Source organism: Eschrichtius robustus, chromosome 11 (genome assembly GCF_028021215.1).
Source record: "Eschrichtius robustus isolate mEscRob2 chromosome 11, mEscRob2.pri, whole genome shotgun sequence".
Classification (NCBI taxonomy): Eukaryota; Metazoa; Chordata; class Mammalia; order Artiodactyla; family Eschrichtiidae; genus Eschrichtius; species Eschrichtius robustus.
Window position 1 is genome coordinate 74730544 of NC_090834.1, and position 20150 is coordinate 74750693.

Below are 20150 nucleotides of genomic sequence, written 5' to 3' on the forward strand. Positions count from 1 at the left end.
CAGGCTCTTGGCGAGGAGCAGGCGGGGGGTGAGTGCAGGACCAAGTCCCAGGCTGGGCTCCAACCCGGCCTTGGCAGGTTGATGGGCGAGGGAGGTGCCCCCTGGTGAGACTGGTGCTCACCACCGGCTGAGGCGCAGAGCTAAGATAGGCCGGTGAATCCTGCTCTTCTGCCGGTTCTGTTCAGCCGGCAACCGCTGACATTAGGGGAGGAGAAAGTTCGTGCCAGGTGTGGTATTGTTTTCCCTAAGTGACAAACCATTAGGTGTGAGATGATGGTACAGGGTTTGAGAAAGATGGTACTTCCTTGTTGCACCTGCTAAATAGTGACTGAGTGAGTAAATGTGGTTATTGTTGTGGTTGGTGCTGGCAGTGGTCTTGGAAGGCAATTATTTTATAATCTCAAGAAAGAAAATATGAACATAAACCATTGAACCATTACTCTCATTTCTGGGAGACAGAACCTCTTGAAAGTCTCAAAGTGTCCACTAAACTCCTAAATTGGATAATGTCCATTTACACAATTAAATAAGTAAGTGCTGCCGTCTAAGCCTTTTATTTAGGCTATTAAATTCAAGAGTGACTATGAACACCAAACTATATATTACCTGGGTTAAAAAAGGGGGGAGGAGGGAGAAGGGAGGTTAAATGCAATTATATCTGATAGTCAATGTTGTCTGAAGGAGATTGTGGACTTTCCTTATAAGAACTGAAAGAGTTGATGAGATATTTGCTTTAAGGAATTCATTAAAAGTAGTATGACTAGTGGTATAATAGATTTGGATCCGTTAACTTATAGCTTCTTTTACAGCCTACTTAAATAACTTGTTTCTTAAGAGCTTCCCTGGTAAATTCTGTTGAATAGTGTCAGCCAATATCCAGATTCTTGCATCTTGTTCCTCATAGATGTTGCCTCGGGACTCATTCTGATTTAAGCCGAGTGTTAGTTCTTGTTTTATAACACTTGAAAACCAAGTTCAACAAACGTTGAACAAACAGATGTTTCAACAATTCTTCCTCAGTTAGTAGAGTCAAAATTTTAAGAAAAAACATGGAAATTAGAATTAGAAATGAAATCTCAAATAATATCCCTCTTGTTATTAGGGTAAACATAGGAACTTCTGTTTCTCATCTTGGTCTTTAAATTCTCCATGATCTGGTCCAGCTTTTCAAGATAAGTGAAAAATTCATTTGTCTCCTTGTGGTTACCTATGTTGTTCTCCTTCTATTCTAGTTTTACCCATTTTGCAAGGGTGAAGTCCATGTTGTGTTTACCTTTCTCTGATCTCCTGAGGTACTTATTGTTCATACCACACATTTTGTATATACCCTTTCAGTATACTTTTTGCCAAGCTGGTTTGTGCTCTGTAAACAGCAGTTAAAATGAAATGCACAATTAAGACAATAAGCGTACCTTTCAAAACACTAGTTATTATGGGCACTAATATAGAGTATCAGTAACATGATCAATACCAGTGTCTTTTTATTTTGGGATATGTTATGTATCTCTATAGACATACCAAACTAATTTTGTGTTATTTAGAATAATATTTAAATTGCTTTCCACTTTCTAAGGACCCTTTAGATGACTGAAGTGTGCAAAATACCCTTTTAAGTATTGGGTAGCTGGAGGAATCAAGTGTAGGATTTCAAAATGTACTGAAAATAATTCTTAAAGTCAATAATCTTCTAAGTATTGTAATTGAGTTGACTGTATTTGGCATGATAGATGATTAACTTTTTCTAAATAATTGAAGGTCTAGAAAGGGGAAATTGTTATTTTTATGTTTAATACATGCAATTAGTTTATAGACTTTAAAAAACAGGCTCCTAACAATTTAAAATAATTTATTCAAGGAAAAAAGTTGATCACTTTAATGATTTTCAATCTAAAATTTTTAAAAACTACCACAATATGGTAAAAAGTACATTTAATTACAATTAAATGGCCAGATTCCAGTGCTGGCTCTGCCAGATGATCTTGGCCAACTCAGTTAACCTCCCTGTGCCTTATAACCTTTTATAAAAGTAGGGTCTGAACCGAACAACCTCTAAGATCATTTCTGGTCCCAGCATTCTCTGATTTTAAAAATTTAAAGCAGCCTAATGGAAAATGAGATAGCAGTTGCATGCTTTTATTTTTGGCAGAGTTTTTTGTTTGTTTGTTTTTTCTTTTTTTTTTTGGCAGAGCTTCTTGACATACTGTATTTTAGTTATTGAAGTACAGTATATGTAAATAATGAACACATTGTAATTTTAATAAATTTAAAATTTTTACTGTTGCTCATATGTTTATTGAGTATACATATGAGCAACAGTATCTGCTTTTCAGAAGCTTATCATCAAGAATACTGTAGGGGAGAGGGAGAGATAAATTAGGAGTTTGAGATTAACATTTACACACTACTATATATAAAATAAACAACAAGGACCTACTGTATAGCATAGGAAACTATATTCAGTATCTTGTAATAACCTATAATGGAAAAGAATCTGAAAAAGAATAAATATAAATATATATATATAACTGAATCACTTTGCTGTACACCTGCAAGTAATACAACATTGTAAATTAACTATACTTCAATTAAAAGAATGGTTAATTAAAAAAAAAAGAATACTGTAGCTGTCTTTTAGGGTTGGAAAAAAAAGGCAATATACTGGTTTTCTTGATTGGTGTCCTTTTCTACAGATATGAGCAACAAAGACACTAAGATCTATGCTGATATCTTGATACAGGGAAGGGTTGGAGTCCAGCGCAGCTGGTCATACATCTGATGTTTTATTTTTTTAAATTTTTTAATTTTAGAAAGTTTCTTTTTTTCATATATATATTTTATTTTTAATTTTATTTATTTAGTTATTTATTTTGGCTGCGTTGGGTCTTCGCTGCTGCTCACGGGCTTTTCTCTAGTTGTGGTGAGCGGGGGCTACTGTTCATTGAGGTGCACGGGCTTCTCATTGCGGTGGCTTCTCTTGTTGTGGAGCACGGGCTCTAGACGCGCGGGCTTCAGTAGTTGAGGCATGCTGCCCTCAGTAGTTGTGGCTCGTGGGCTCTAGAGCGTAGGCTTAGTAGTTGTGGCGCATGGGCTTAGTTGCTGCACGGCATGTGGGATCTTCCCAGACTAGGGCTCAACCCTATGTCCCCTGCACTGGCAGGCGGATTCTTAACCACAGCGCCACCAGGGAATCCCAGAAGCTCTGTTTTAGTTCCAGGGAGGAAGAGACTGTGTTCTTCTTTTGTTGGATGTATTCTTTTCATTGGCCTACAGCTGCATCAGGACTTTGGCTATGGCAATGCTCAGAGGAGAGCTCTAACATGGCCTTTCAAAAAATGACATTTAAGGTTGTATGTCAAACTGGTTTATTGCTTTTTAAGTTCAATGACTTTGGGTGTTTACAGCACAGATTTAAATTATTTAAATATATAGATATTAAATTTTCAAGACAGGAAGGGCATTACTGTTTATGGAGCATTTACTATTGCCAGTACTGTGCTAGTTACATTGTATTCATTCTTATTTTCATCCAGTCAAAAACTTATGGAGAAGTATTAGTTCAATTTTATAGATAGGAAAATCGAGACTCAGAGAGTCAAATAGCTTGCCAATAAATGGGAGTGTTTAGGATTAAATCTGCTGTTTATTTTTGACCATGCTGTGTTAATAAAAGTCATGTGCCTTTCCGACATATTACATGCATATGATTACTCTCCTGCTTAGATAATTTTATGTTAAATATAGTACCATGAAAAGAAATAAATATGTGTTCTTAAAACTTGAAGATATTTTATTTCCTTATTTTCTTTACATACTGCTTAGAAATAATTATGTTCACTGGTGAGTTTGCACATGAGCTAACTGCCTTGTATTTTACAGTTAGGTAGTGGATTTCAAAAAAGACTTTGAGATGTTTTGCTTTATTACTGATCACTATGTCTGAGGCTGGGGCCAAGGTTAATTTTTAAAAGCGGTGGTAAGAGTAAAAAAAGGTTCCAGATAAAGATTTTAAGAAAAATTCCAGTTAAGGATTTAATGGGGAAACTTACCCTATATATTGAAGTCTCATTGCAGAGGAAAATAAGCTTTTCATTTGAACTTTTCTTAGTTATTTAAAAGAGGAGCAATATGGTAAAACCTGGGTACAATAAATGAGTATCTTTGCTTATTCTGGTCTTTGATTCTGTTTAGTTAATATACTTCTTTCCCTTCCCTCACTGGAATATGATACAGTCTCATTCCACTTTATAGAAATTTGGTACCTTTTCTTATCACAGGATTTGACAAATGTTTACACTGTCATGTGCCATTACCACTGTAATAAGGCTAAATTTATGTTTATTTTTAATTTTTTTTTTTTTTTTTTACATATATTTAGAACCTGTTAAGAGTCAGTTCTTAGCGAAAAAGCATTGAGCCAGGAGCCAGACCCACCTCTTCACTAACTGATCTTGCGCAAGTCATCTTACCTCTCTGGATCTCAGTTGCCTGATCTGTAAAAAGGAGATAAAAATTCTTTACCTGTTTGAAGGTAAGTGATCAGTTAAGAAAGCAAAAATGAAAACAGACTTAGTGGTGGCTTCAACATAAAATGTTTATTTTCTCATGTAAAGTAATTTTTGAGGTAAGCAGCCTAGGATAGGTATAGTAGCTTCATAAAGTCACCAGGGACCTAAACTTTTTCCAGTTCTTTGATCTGCTATTCCTAAGATGTGGCCCTGGTCCTCATAGTCCAAAATAGCTGCCAGAGCTCTAACTGTCAAAGCAAAGTTCCAGGCAGCAAGGCAAAGACAAAGAAGGATGCATCCTCTCCCTTTAAGGAGATTATCCTGAACCAAAGCTCAGGCTACCAGGGAAGCAGGGAAATGTAGCTGGATACATGGCTGCCCTGAATAAAATGGGGCTTTTGTTATTGAAGAGGAAGGGAGGATTTGGATATTGGCTGGGAAATAGAAGTATTTGCCACAATATGGATCTTTTTCTCTTTCATCTCTGATATCTGTAAGCTGTGATAACCACTCAAAGAAGCTTCAGTAATTTGCCATGGCAGAGCTTTAAGTCTGACCATTGTCTCTAGAAGGAAATAACTTTCATCTAATACATTGTTTTTCTTTTGTTATGTTTATCCCATGATTCCTTATAGAAGGCTTTCTGTCTTGATTGGGTATTTGTTCTGGTTATTTAAAAAAAATTACCCATAAATGTTCAATAGTAGATGTTGGTTGTGTAGCTAACATTTATTGAGCCACTTGCTTTATGCAAAGTACTAAAAAGACAGAGATAAGTTATCCTAAGAGTATCACATAATAAGTCATCAGGAAGTAAATTTATGTTGAAAAGTGTAATCCACCTTAAGATACATTTAAATTCAATGTTGTCACGCAAGGAACATTTTTACCTTTCTTCTTGGTTAAAAGTTGTGGTTTTTTTAAAACAACTTAACTGTTAATCGTCTTGAAATTTCCTCTTACTTAACTACTAGCCCTTGCTTAACTTACTTAGGTATACCAATATTTTATTTCCTTCCAGACTTTTTTGGATAAATATTATGTAAATATACCCTATACTTGTCACATGAAATGATTCAATTGCCATTATATCTGTAAAGAAAGTGAATTGAAATAAAGTTTTGAGAAAAGGAAACTGAAATTTAGGAAATGGAAATTGGATGGGGGAAGAACCTAAAGATTCAGTCAATCTTTTAGGGATATTAGAAGGAATATAAGGAGCAAATTAAGACATTTAGCATTGTAAGTCACCTGACTGAAAATGTCTTATTTGCTGAATACTATTTTAATGCCTTAAAATTTGTTCAATTAACAGAAAGGATCATGCTATATGTTGTTTTGTAAGCAGCTTTTTTCAAATTGCAATTGTTTACTTAATAGGCTGCCTTCCACACTAGATTGAAAACTCTGTGATGGTAGGGACCATGTCTATCTCACTTACCTCTGTATCCAGCATAATGGCTGGAATATAGTGAGTACTTAGTAAATATTTGTTAAATTAATAAATAGCATACAACAGATTAAAGAAAACATACTTCAATTCAGTCTTAAATTTAAAAGGAATAGGAGTAAAAGAGGAGGGTTGAGGGAGGGAGAAAGAGATGGATGAGGGAGGAAGAAGAGAAACAAAAGGAAAGAGAGACAAACTAGTTTCAGTTTTTTGTACTCTTCACACTTCTCACCCGTGACCATGCTTTTTAACCACTTCCAGGGTTTTTCTCCCTACAAACAAGCAAAACAGGAAACTCTTGAGAAACACACACACACATACACACCCCAAGTAAACTTAATCTGGATAATTACTGGTACGAATCAGTAGTTGAGAAATGTGCCTCTGTTTGTGAATGGGAATTTTGATTTGGTGGAGACAGGGAAGGAGAGTTAAACTTACTTTTAGGACTTAGACATTTAAGGAAATTATTTTGTATCTACTGCATGTTAGGAGAGGCTTAAGAACTCTGCTTTTTTTTTTTTTTTTTAAATTTTGGCTGTGCTGGGTCTTCATTGTGGTGCACGGGCTTCTCTCGTTGCGGCGCACAGGGTTAGTTGCCCCGCAGCATATGGGATCTTAGCTCCCCAACCAGGGATTGAATCTGTGTCCCCTGCATTGGAAGGCGGATTCTTAACCACTGGACCACCAGGGAAGTCCCAAGAACTCTGCTTATTTTGTAATTTTTCTTGAGGCTCTAATGCCTTTGGGATCAGTGCTTTCCATGCTTTTTTTTTTTTTTGGCTGTGTTGTGTCTTTGCTGTGCACGTGCTTTCTCTAGTTGCGGTGAGTGGGGGCTACTCTTCCTTGTGTTGCGCAGGCTTCTCATTGCAGTGGCTTTTCTTGTTGTGGAGCACGGGCTATAGGCATGCGGGCTTCAGTAGTTGTGGAGCATGGGCTCAGTAGTTGTGGCTCGCAGGCTCAGTAGTCATGCGGCAGGGGCTTAGTTGCTCTGCGGCATGTGGGATCTTCCCCGACCAGGGATCGAACCCATGTCCCCTGCATTGGCAGGTGGATTCTTAACCACTGCGCCGCCAGGGAAATCCCTTCATGCTGTCTTGAGATCACTGCCTGATTTAGAATTTCACATTATGCTACTTCAGAGCGTTAATTTTCAGCCTATCCTGGTTTGGATCAGTCTGCTGTGTCAGCCAGCTAGTTTGGCCCAGTATTTCCTCTTTAGGACTCTGTTCTTATGGAAGAAGAGAGTGATAAAAGAAAGGAGAAGGCCATTCTTACTAACCTGATAATGGAAGAGAAGTAAATTAGTCTCCCTTTCTTTCCATTGCCTCTCCTTATCGTTCATCTCTCCTTCTTTTGTATGGACATTTGTATATTACTGGGTTAATGAAAATCTGTAAACCTATCTCTGACACATTTGACATTATCTTGGTGTTTAAAGACATCTTTGTATCGTTACTTTTCTACCTAATGAGCTAGAAAAATTTTCATTTCTTTTGTTATAACAGTTAACATTTATTGAGGGCTTATTAAGGAGTAAATGTTTTAATTAGCTTTAGACTTCAGTAAGTTAATTGTCCTAATTATTTCTAGAATAAACAGTAAAAGATTAGAAACTAATAGAAGGGAAAGATGTATTTTAAAAATTCCTCATCAGTCAAAAACAAAATTTAAAAAAACAGGCAAGAAAGAAGAGGAGATAAATATTAAAGAGGCAGGATAAATACAAAGCCAAAAAAGAAGATGGTGTTTCATCAACTCTAAGACTCCATTGATATTAAGACACCAGTTTATACTATATAGAACACATACTGCCAGTTAAACTATTACACTGTGCTTTATCACTTATAATTTCATTTTGTGTTTACCGAAAGTGCTTTTTAAGATTCATTTAAACATATAGATTTTTCTCACATCACTTTTGCAGATACATAAAGAAATTACAAGTTAAATAAATTGGTTAAGGTATTCCTAAGACTTTTTCACATTCATAGTCTGAGTCTTTTGAAATGCTTTCTTGATTCAGAATTGTGAATGTTTGTGTTTTCCCACACGACATTGTTCTCTCTACTATGAAGAGTGAGGGTAATTTTATTCTGGGAATTTCTTTAAGACCATTTGCCTGGAATTTTCTTCCAAGCCTCTGACATTCATTTTGCAAGCTTTGATGCCAGTGCTTTCCAAAAGATGATACTCATTTTGCAAGCTTTGGTGCTAGTGCTTTTCAAAAGATGACAATGGAAATTTGTTAGATTCATCTTCTTTCCTCAACCTCTCCTTCAGTGGTTTGTTGACTAAAATGTTGAGGGGTTTTAGTTTGTCTAGACATGGCATCAGGAATAACATCAAGTTGTGATACCTTTCCAGCAACTTATTCTTTCAATATGCAGGTACGCAGCCTCAGAATGCATCAAGAACTAAACTCATACCCTTGGCAGACCATGAAAGGCTCTTGGACATTCAAACCAGATTTAGCTAGCCTTCCTTTAAGTCAGCCATAATCCCTCTTTTACATATACAGTAACGTTTTTGGGAAATGCTTTTGTAGTTTAAAATTTAACATGGCAGCAACTTTTGGCCACAGGTGCTTACGCTAGTGTTTCAGTGATATGCTATTCCCTATGTAACCCATTCTCAGGATATCAATCTTTTAGTACCTTTAGCATTAGTATATCATTTTGAGGCCTGTAAAGAACATCAGGATTTTTTCAGCATTTCCTATTGACTAAATTCAGCTTTGTTTCTTCGTCAGATTACATGGAAATTATGCAGCTTCTGTTCAGTCTTGGTAGGAAGTCTCTGACAAATTAACATTTGCCTTAACGATTCATGAATCCATCAAATCAGCCTCATGTTCTATAATTTTTTTTTTTATATACTGGAGGCATTGTCAGTTTCTGCTGCCTTCATTTGCATTGTTTGGCTGCTCATAGATAATCTTGTTGCATCTCAAAATGTAAGGCAGCTTTGTCTATTTGTTGGTATCTTCCTGTCTAAAGTCAGGTGAAGCACTTAAATGTTCCTTTACAAGAAAATATAAAGTTGCTGTTATTCCTTTAACATCAAATATTTGCTTCACTAATACCAGCTGCTTCATTTCTATGTTTACAAAATATTTTTTTTTTTTGGCCACGAGGCTTGCGGTATCTCATTCCCCGACCAGGGATTGAACCTGGGCCACAGCATTGAAAGCCCAGAATCCTAACCACTAGGCCACCAGGGAATTCCCCAGAATAGCTTTTCATTTCAATGCCAAATCATAATTTAATCCTTTTGAAGACATTTTAAATGGCAATTAAATTCAATTTGTGAAGTACCCAAAATGCAAAAACTCAGTCTGAAGTGATGGCAGTAGGAATAGCTATAATAAAGTTCATGCATGTGCAGGCAGTAAAGATTATATTGCTGTTGCCACTTAGTCAACCACATTTTAATATTCCATTAACTGAAAAACACTCTGATTTCTGAGATGTTAAACTGAGGAATTAAGTACAATGTCAGTAATTTGATTAAATATAAACAGAGAAAATACTCTAATTGGAAAGATTATTAGGCTGAATTTTAAAAAAACTTGGGAACTGCTATGTTTAAAATGGATAACCAACAAGGAACTACTGTATAGCACAGGGAACTCTGCTCAATGTTATGTGGCAGCCTGGATGGGAGGGGAGTTTGGGGGAGAACGGATATACATGCATATGTATGGCTGAGTCCCTTTGCTGTGCACCTGAAACTATCACAACATTGTTAATCGGCTATACTCCAATATAAAATAAAAAGTTAAAAAAATAAAAAATAAAATAAAAATATGAGCTAGGAAGATTTCGTCCTTACCAAGTATACTTCAAAATAACCAAAAAAACCCAAAATATGATACTTATATTTTATATATAACTGGTCTTATCATACAAATAAAAGAAAATTTATTAGAGAATGTAAAAAATAAATAAAGTAAGTGTGTGAGAATGTGTGTGTGTGTGTGTGTGTGTGTGTTTGTGTGTATCTACACACTAATCAAAAGAGAACTGGTTTACCTATATTACTGTCAGAATAGACCTTAAGGCAAATTGGGGTATAAAGGTCACTCAAATGTGAAAAAGATTAAATCCACCAGGAACCTAGAAAATCTTAAATTTGTGTACATTTTATAACATAGCCTCAAAATATTTAAATGAAAATGGACAGAATTATAAAGAAAAACAGATAAATCCAAAATTAAAGTGCAAGATTTTCACTTTTCTAGTATGATAGGACAAGCAGACAAAAATCATTAAGAATATAAAAATTGGATAATTATGAAAAGTTATAGAGCATGGCTAGTTCTAAAACCTCTATACTTTTGTAGGTAAATGATGTTTGTAAATTGTATTTGTTCCTTTTTTAATGTTCGCATTTTATTTTATAAGCTCAGATTTTTTGCTCTATTTTTCATTACTTTAAAAAAAGTTGAAATATGATTCACATATCATAAAATTCACTCTTTTTAAAGTGTACAGTGTCTCACACTCTGTATTGAAAGTGTGAAACATTCCTGGCTTTACTTCATTCTTATTTTATCTAGATAGGAACTTTCTTTGGTAGTTGATTTTTGTATTCTTTGTATCCCAGCACCCAGATCTTCTCTTTGATCTACCAAGGTAATTTTCAGCTGGCTGAATCAGCAATGTTTGGTTTAAAGACATTTATAAATCATATAATTTAATTTCTTACAATTGGTGTGAGTACAAACAATTTGAGTAGTATTTCTGATAATGTAACAGAAAAGATCTACACATTTTTCAAAAGAATAAACTGATAATAGAATCTAAGAGCTTAAAGAATACTGAGGTCTAGTTAAAGTCTCTTTAAAAAAATTCATTATTTTAAAAAATGAGGAGACAAGCAGGGAAAGTTAATTGACTGACCTATGATCACATAGCAAGTGAATGGTACGGCTGGAATTAGAATATAGACCTAAATTTAGTTTTGCCTTACCCTTCTTAGATGTAACACCTGATTTTTGTTTCCTTGAGGATCCAAATTTACTTTTCAGATACGCATTCTCTTTGTCTCTCATAGTAGAAGAGGTTTGTGAAAAACAAAGCTAAGGAGAGGCAGTATGTCCTCAAATGTTAGCATGCCTCGGAATCACCTATAGGGCTTGTTAAAACAGATTTTGCCCCCCCACCTTCTCTTCCTCACCCCCCTCAAAGATTCTTTGATTTAGAAGATCTGGAGTAAGCCCTGATAATTTGCATTTCTAACAAATTCCCAGGTGGTGTTGACGCTGCTCTTTCAGGGACCACACTTTGAGAACCAGTGCTTAAAAGCAGACATACTCTTTGAAGTCAGTCACTCCCAGGTCCAAACTCTGGATCTACGATTTACTGCTGTGTGACCCAGATCAAGTTTTTTAACTGATATGTTTCAGATTTCTGTACTATAAAATGGGAATAATAATATTTATTTCACAGGGCCATTATAAGAAATAGATTAGTTAATATAATAAAAAAGTTTGGCATACTGCTTGCTACATAGTAGACACTCAATAGATGGTTTCTATTGTTATTTATAATAAGCCTGGGACCCAGTGAAATGTTTATGAACCATAAATTCAGTCAATGTTTTAGAGTAGATGCCCAGAGACTTTCTGTCACTTTGAGATGCTGTCAGGACACAGACACATAGACACATTCATATATACAAACACATTCTTGCTTGACTCTCTTCGTATTTATGGTAGACTTGAAAGAAGAGTGAGAGAGCAGAAGTGACAAATTGGTAAAGAGATTCCACTTCCAAGATTGGATTTATCTATAGTTTATTTTTATTACTCTCAGCTTCTTGTGTATTGAAGTAAAGGTGGACACTATAAAAAAAAAAAGAGCATATTTCAAGGTATGTGACATAGCTGCCAATTGCTAAGACAGAACTGCTTATTAATGTGTACGTGTGTTGTATGGTGGGAAAAGGAGAGCCTAAGGGACATTGGAGATGACACAGGTGGAGGGGAGAAGTCTGTGTGAAAGATTCTTCTAATGTGTTTTTTTTTAATTTAATTTAATTTTTGGCTGTGTTGTGTCTTCATTGCTGCACAAGGGCTTTCTCTAGTGGCAGCGAGCAGGGGCTACTCTTCGAAGCGGTGCGCAGCCTTCTCATTGTGGTGGCTTCTCTTGTTGCTCTAGGCATGCCGGCTTCAGTAGTTGCGGCACACAGGCTCAGTAGTTGTGTCCCGCGGGCTCTAGAGCACAGGCTCAGTAGTTGTGGTGCACGGACTCAGCTGCTCCGCGGCATGTGGGATCTTCCCAGATCAGGGATCGAACCTGTGTTCCCTGCATTGGCAGGCGGATTCTTAACCACTGCACCACCAGGGAAGTCCTGAAAGATTCTTTTGAACTCTGGATTGACCACATCAAGGGATAGTCACAGTTCCTGATGGGGTCTGCAAAATGAAGTTATGGAGGTATATCCCTGAGCTGACTTTCTCTGTGTACATTATAGAGAGACTATTCAAACCATTTTAGCAATTATTCATTTTCTGACTGTACAGGTACCATGTTAGGGGCTGCGGAGACTTAATTAAGCTCCAGAAGTGTGTGTAGAAGACATCAAAATTGACTTGAGCAGTTAAGTCATAACTTGGGCCTTTCAACCATGATTACACTTAAAACTTTTATGTTGTATAATGGTCATTTGGTCAGCCTGTTTACAGTGGCATATGGGACTTGCAAAGGTAAACAAAAGTTTCAATTCAGAGTTTTTGAAAAAACAGCTAACTTAATATTTTTAAATTAATTTTTTAAAAGGTAAAAGGTATAGCTAATAAATACTTGAAAAGATGCTCAACATCATTAGCCAGTGAAATGCAAATCAAAATCACAGTGAGATACCGCTTCACACCCAGTAGGGTGGCTATAATAAAAAAGATAGACAATAGCACGTGTTGGTTAGGATGTGGAAAAATTAGAATCCTCATATATTGCTGGTGGTAGTGGGAAAAGGTGCAGCTGCTATGGAAAACAGTTTGGCAGTTCCTCAAAAAATTAAACATGGAGTTATGGAATTGACCTAGCAATTCTACTCCTAGGTATACAACCTAAAGAATTCAAAATATGCTAACACAATAACCTGACACAAATGTTCATAGTAGCGTTATTCATACTAGCCAAAAAAGTAGAAATAACCCAAATGTCCATCAACTGATGAATTGATAAACAAAATGTGGAATATCCATACAATGGCAAATCTATTCAGCTGTAAAAAAGAATGAAGTGCTGGGACTTCCCTGGTGGCGCAGTGATTAAGAATCTGCCGGCCAGTGCAGGGACACAGGTTCGATCCCTGGTCCAGGAAGGTCCCACATGCCTCAGAGCAACTAAGCCCGTGTGCCACAACTACTGAGCCCGCGCTCTAGAGCCCACGAGCCACAACTACTGAGCTCACGTGCCACAACTACTGAAGCTTGCACACCCTAGGGCCCGTGTGCCACAGCTACTGAGCCCGCATGCTACAATTACTGAAGCCCGTGCGCCTAGAGCCTGTGCGCTGCAACAAGAGAAGCCGCTGCAATGAGAAGCCTGCACACCCCAATGAAGAGTAGCCCTCGCTCCCCACAACTAGAGAGAGTCTGCACGCAGCAACGAGACCCAATGCAGCCAAAAAAAAAAAGAATGAAGTGCTGATTCGTGTTACAACATGGTTATACCTTGAAAACAATGCTAAATGAAAAAAGCCAGACACAAAAGGCCACATGTTATATGATTTCATTTATATGAAATGTCCAGAATAGGCAAATCTATATAGACTAATGGTTGCCAGAGACTGAGAGAATAGGGGAAGTGGGGAGTGACTACTAATGGGTATGGGGGTTATTTTTAGAGTGATGAAAATGTTCTAAAATTGGATAATGGTGATAATTGCACAGCCTTGTGAATATACTAAAAACCACTGAATTGTACAATTGAAAAAGGTAAGTTTTGTAGCATGTAAATTGTATCTCAAAAGAGCAAAAACAAAACATGTACCTACAGTGGGCATGAAGCATGAATGAGAAGTAAACTTTGTTGTCATAAAAAATAATTGTGGGAAGAGGAGGTAATTCATGGTTAGGGAAAGATTCTGTGGAGAAACAAACCATCCTTCTATTAGAGATTCATAATGCAGAGTAGCTGATCTGAAGTTCTGAAAGTCTTACGAATATGGAAACTTATTTAGCTTCATTGAGCCAGTATCTCCCAAACATTTCATCATAAAAAACATTTATTCACGACAATCATGTTGAACTAGTGTCCTAGAGAAGAGTGAATCTTGGTCTTGAGCATACGTATGTAGGGGGATCACCTGGATTGTTTGTTAAAACAGATTCTGGGTCCCCACCCCAGAGATTCTGATTTCAGAGGTCTTGGGTGCAGGCTGAAAATTTGCATTTCTGACAAGCTCCCAGATGATTTTATCCTTCAGGTTTGAGAACTAAACTGAGTAGCATCTTTATAGAATAGTCAAATCCTGTACCTTAAATGGGTGAATTTTATGGCATGTGAATTATATCTCAATAAAGATGCTAAAAAATTTGATATACTAGAAATAGCACTAGAATGTGGATTCTAGTGATTTTGTTAATGTAAGACAATGCTCTATGAGTGACTTGTTTCCATTAAAAATTTCTTCATCTATAAAATGAGTCACTGTTCTATGTACTACGTGGGGTTGTGGTGAAAATGAGGCAATGTACTCTTCCAAATTGTGTTCTGTAGATAAAAACATGTTACTTTAAAAAAAAAAGTCCATGGCCAGCTAAGTTTGGGAGTCTCTAAATTAATAATGCATATTCCAGATTGATGGTCAGAACATTATTTTTGACTTGGATCTTAATATCACTCTCTCTACATAAAATCAATTAAGTATGAGCTTTTTATTCATTCTAATTCTTGTAGTAGATCCTCTGGAGCTACAAAGATCCTTATGAAGTAGAAACTGAATAAGCAAGGTTTGAATAATATTGCGGGACCAGCAATAGTTGTTCCTCTTTTGCTTCAACACTGTTACATCCTGCTTGATATTTTATTGACCTATTTATCTGAAAAATTATTGGCCAAACAGAATTTTAACATAAGACTATTGGCTATGATAAAATAATGTCTAGGAAGGTTAAGAGAATACTTGTAGCCAGTTATTTGTCTCTTCTAATCAATTTGTGTTCATAGAGCAACTTATTTTCAAAATTCGATTGAAGCTAATTTAAATATTATATTCAGAAATAATTTTGGCTCTTTAGTATTTCAATAGAGAAAAAAATAAATAGTTTTCCCTTCTCCCTTTTTTAAAAAAAAAAAATTATTCATTTATTTGGTTGTGCTGGGTCTTAGTTGTGGCAGGCGGGCTCCTTAGTTGCAGCTCGCCAGCTCCTTAGTTGCAGCATGTGGACTTCTTAGTTGCAGCATGCGAACTTCTGGTTGCGGCATGCATGTGGGATCTAGTTCCTTGACCAGGGATCAAACCCAGGCCCCCTGCATTGGGAGCGTGGAGTCTTAACCACTGTGCCACCAGGGAAGTCCCCCTTCTGCCTTTCTTAAACTTGGACTATTTATTTAAAAAAAAATTGAGTCCCTCATTACTGTCTTTATTTGAAGCTTTTATAATTAACCAAATGTTTTCTTATACTATATAAGCAGTTTAAACTTTAAAATTTTGTTTACTTGTCATTTTAATTTTAGCTGAAAAGCATTTCTTTCCTGATTTTCTTTAGTGATCTATTTTAAGCATTATTTTTGATATTATAATCTATTTTTAACCCCTTTCCTAGAATTCTTTTGTTGAATTAAACTTCCTGAAATTAAATATATTATTAATGTGGCATTGGGAATGCATGTATATATAGTTTGAAAACATCTTTTCAGGACCTTAATATAATTGTACCTTTATTTCAGATGAAGTGGAGGACCATCCTACTACAATATTGTTTTCTCTTGGTTACATGTATACTTACTGCTCTTGAAGCTGTGCCTATAGACATAGACAAGACAAAAGTAGAAAATGCTCAAGCTGTGGACAGTGCAAAGATAGAACCACCAGTAAGTGAATGCTAAAGATAACCTTGTGGGAAGAATTTTAACTAAAATATTGCTAAGAATTTATTACTTATAAAATTGGACATTTAGGAACTATTTCTGAAATAGCAGTAAAAAGAGTATTGGATAAGCATATGTTCTTTAATATCAGACAAAGTTTTTTTAATGTAATTATATTAGATATATATATCTAATTAGTATATTAGATAGTGTATAGAAGAATTAATCATAATACATTTCCAATGTAGAGATAACCAACCAAGAAAACGTGTTATATTCAGAGAAGAGACAGATAACAATGAGGAGAGACAGGTGACAAGGGGGTAAAACCAATTAGTATATTGGTTAAGTATTCATTGTCTAAGCCATATAGAAAATCTACCTTTATGTAAGAGTAGAACATGACATTGGTTCTGATACAACTCTCTTCATTTGAGAAATACAGCTTTTAACTTTGACTGCCCAAACTATCAAAGTAGGTATGTCTCAATGCCATTTTGCGAGACGGTTTTTTTTTTGTTTTTTTTTTTTTTAGGATTGAAATCTTTAGATACAGGAAAGGAAAAACTTTCAGAAGAGTTATTGTTTGTTTCTTAATTTGAAGGATACTGGACTTTATTATGATGAATACCTCAAGCAAGTGATTGATGTGCTGGAAACAGATAATCATTTCAGAGAAAAGCTCCAGAAAGCAGACATAGAGGAAATAAAGGTAAATGTAATTAAATAATTATTTAACAAACACTTGAGCATGCCAGACACTGAGCTAAGTATTGGGATTACAAAGATAAGACTTGGGACTTCCCTGGTGGCACAATGGTTACGAATTCACCTGCCAGTGCAGGGGACACGGGTTCGAGCCCTGGTCTGGGAAGATCCCACATGCCACGGAGCAACTAAGCCCGTTTGCCACAACTACTGAGCCTGTGCTCTAGAGCCCGTGAGCCACAACTACTGAGCCCGCGTGCCACAACTACTGAAGCCCACGCACCTAGAGCCCGTCCTCCGCAGCAAGAGAAGCCACTGCAATGAGAAGCCCGCGCACCGCAAGGAAGAGTAGCCCCCGCTTGCTGCAACTAGAGGAAGCCCGTGTGTAGCAATGAAGACCCAACGCAACCAAAAATAAAAAATAAATAATTAAAACAAACAAACAAACAAAAAACAAAGACTCATTCTTAGCCCTTAAAGAACCCTCAAGGGAGACTAATATCCAGAAAAAGATTACTAAGATAAATATACGCTGAGTGTATAATACATTTTGGAGATACAGAGGATGGACACCTAATTCAGTAGGAAGCGGTGGGGGAAAGTGGGAAGTCTTTCTTCCTGGTAGAGATTATGCCTGTGCTTAAATATGTGGCTGAGAAAAGGAGAAAGACTGGGAGACATGCTAGGCCAAGGTGCAAGGGAACAGAGACAGGAATATATAGGAACCTGGAAGGAGTAACTGTTGCTGGAACCTGGCCTGGGAAGTGGAGGCCATGACTGGCCAAAAGATGAGGTTGGAAAGAGTCATGGGCTAGATGACAGAGGGCCTTGTACATCATGGTAAGGGGCTTGAATCATGATGTGAGGACAGCAGGAAGCTATTCAAAGGTTTAGCACAGGTTTAGTTCTGGTGTTTTAATCAGGTCCAGATTAATAGAAGACGTAATGGGCCACATCTTATCTCAATAGGGGAGGTTTAATTATTTGCCTCTGTCCTAAGAACCCTATTTATTTGACATTATCCTAGCCCTAGACACCTCCTTAGTACTCACAATAAAGAAAGGTTGTAAAAACCAAGATCTGACGTGAGAGATTCTTTTAAAGCCCACCCTTGAAGGGTAATGAATCCACTTAGTTGGGTTTATCTTAGCGTCAGCAGTAAAAAAAAATTTCCAATGATTTAATTTTAAAGTTTCAGTTATACCTCTCAAGATAGTTTTATTGGTTTGCTTATATTATTTTTGTTTATCTGTTTTTAACTTTCCTAAAAAGTTATCTTACCTGGAACTTTGTTTGAAGGAAACTTTCTGAATCAAACATACTTATTTTAGTCTCTGTCCCTGGTCTGGGCCCCTGTGAAAGTCTGACCCGCATTAGGTTGTGGCCACTATCAGAACCTGTGTGTGGCTTTTATTTATTTTTTAAAAAAATAAATTTATTTATTTATCATTTATTTTTTACTGTGTTGGGTCTTTGTTGCTGCACGTGGGCTTTCTCGAGTTGCCGTGAGCGGGAGCTACTCTTCGTTGCGATGTGTGGGCTTTACATTGCGGTGGCTTCTCTTGCTGCAGAGCACGGGCTCTAGGCGCTCGGGCTTCAGTAGTTGTGGCACTCAGGCTCAGTAGCTGTGGCGCACGGCCTTAGTTGCTCCGTGGCATGTGGGATCTTCCCAGGCCAGGGCTCAAACCCATTTCCCCTGCATTGGCAGTTGGATTCTTAACCACTGCGCCACCAGGGAAATCCCTGTGTGTGGCTTTTAGTTCACAGCTGTCCTCTTGGAGGCTGTGAATTTTTCTGGGAGAATGGTAACAGCCTTATGCCAATAATTCCCTTGAATTATCTTTATTTTATTTTATTTTATTTTTTTGAATTATCTTTTTTTAATTGAAGTATATTTGACATACAGTATTATGTTAGTTTCATACGTACAACATAGTGATTTGACATTTGTATACATTGTGAAATGATCACCACAATAAGTCTAGTAACCATCTGTCACCATACAAATTTAATACAATATTATTGACTTCATTCCTCATGCTGTACATTACATCCCCATGACTTATTTATTTTATACCTGGAAGTTTGTATCTCTTGATCCCCTTCACCCATTTCACTCCTCCCCCAACCTCCCTCCACTCTGGCAACCACCAATTTGTTCTCTGTATCTATGAGTCTGTTTTTTGTTTGGTTTAGTTGGTTTGTTTGTTCTGTTTTTTTAGATTCCACATATGTCACGCGGTATTTGTTTTTCTCTGTCTGACTTATTTCACTTAGCATAATATCTACAGTCCCCTGAATTGTTTTGAGAATAATCTCGTGTTTCTTTGAAAAATTCATTTGAGCTGTGGAACTAATTTCCTGGGATGAATGATATTTAATGTAGAACTTTCAATGTCTCTTATTTACTTCAGTTAGGACTAAGAGCGTTATTTGGGGGCTAACAGACAATGTGGGTAATGGGAGTTACTATATAGAGATAATCAGGGAAAAGAAAACAACAAGCTTGCCTTCTTCAGTATAGGAGAATACTTTTATAACTGTCTTCCTTTCACAGTCAATTTCTGTTTCCTATGGGGTTGTGTGGGGGGAGACAAAATGAAGTAAGTTAAACAGTTGTTTAATGAAAAAGAAATTGAGTAAAAATAGACAATAAAAATCAAGCCGACAGAATCATTACAAACAGCTGAGCAAAGACTCCTGTCTCAGGAAAAACTGGAAAAAAAAGAGTTAGAAGTTGTCCTTTGTTGTCAGCTAAGCATTTTGAAAGGAGAATCATACTATGTTTCTTCACTTACCAAACACTGCTAACTGGGAAGATTATGGCTTCGCCCACACCACTTCCCTGAATGTACTTTTGTGAAGGATGTCAGTTGACTTCCTTATTTTTTTTTTTTTAATTTAAAAAAATATATATTTATTTATTTATTTGACTGCACCGGGTCTTAGTTGCGGCAAGTGGGATCTTTAATTGCGACATGTGGGATCTTTAGTTGCAGCATGCAGGATCTTTAGTTGCAGCATGCGGGACCTAGTTCCTTGACCAGGGATCGAACCCGGGTCCCATGCACTGGGAGCATGGAGTCTTAACCACTGGACCACTAGGGAAGTACCTGTCAGTGATTTCTTAATTGCCAGATCTAGTGAGCACCTTTTATTCCTCTTCTTACTGGACTCCTTTATTTTATCTCAGTGGTTCTCAGATTTTAAATTGTTAAAACAGATTTCTGGGCCCCACCTCCTGACTTTCTGATTCAGTAAGTCTAGGGCCTCCATAGCTAAAGTTCCCAGGTGATGCTGATGCTTCCACTTTGGGACCACACTTGAGGACTATTGTTTTATCTAATAATAATGACCATTCTCTCCTTGAAATGTACTACTCTTTTTGCTTCTGTAACAGCATATTCTCTTAGCTCTCCTTCTCCCTCTCTGAACATTCTT

General features: G+C 36.8%; 1 protein-coding gene across 4 annotated transcripts in view; it reads left to right on the top strand.

Annotated features, from left to right (window-relative positions):
* The window catches only part of NUCB2 (nucleobindin 2), a 45697-nt gene that overhangs the window by 348 nt on the left and 25199 nt on the right, over positions 1 to 20150 (top strand). For all 4 annotated transcript variants that reach the window (XM_068555231.1, XM_068555232.1, XM_068555229.1 and 1 more), the window contains exons 2-4: positions 4376 to 4528; positions 15861 to 16004; positions 16606 to 16713. In XM_068555231.1, coding sequence (XP_068411332.1) covers positions 15861 to 16004; positions 16606 to 16713 — 252 coding nt within the window. In that variant the 5' untranslated portion in view covers positions 4376 to 4528. The remainder of the gene's footprint in view (positions 1 to 4375; positions 4529 to 15860; positions 16005 to 16605; positions 16714 to 20150) is intronic.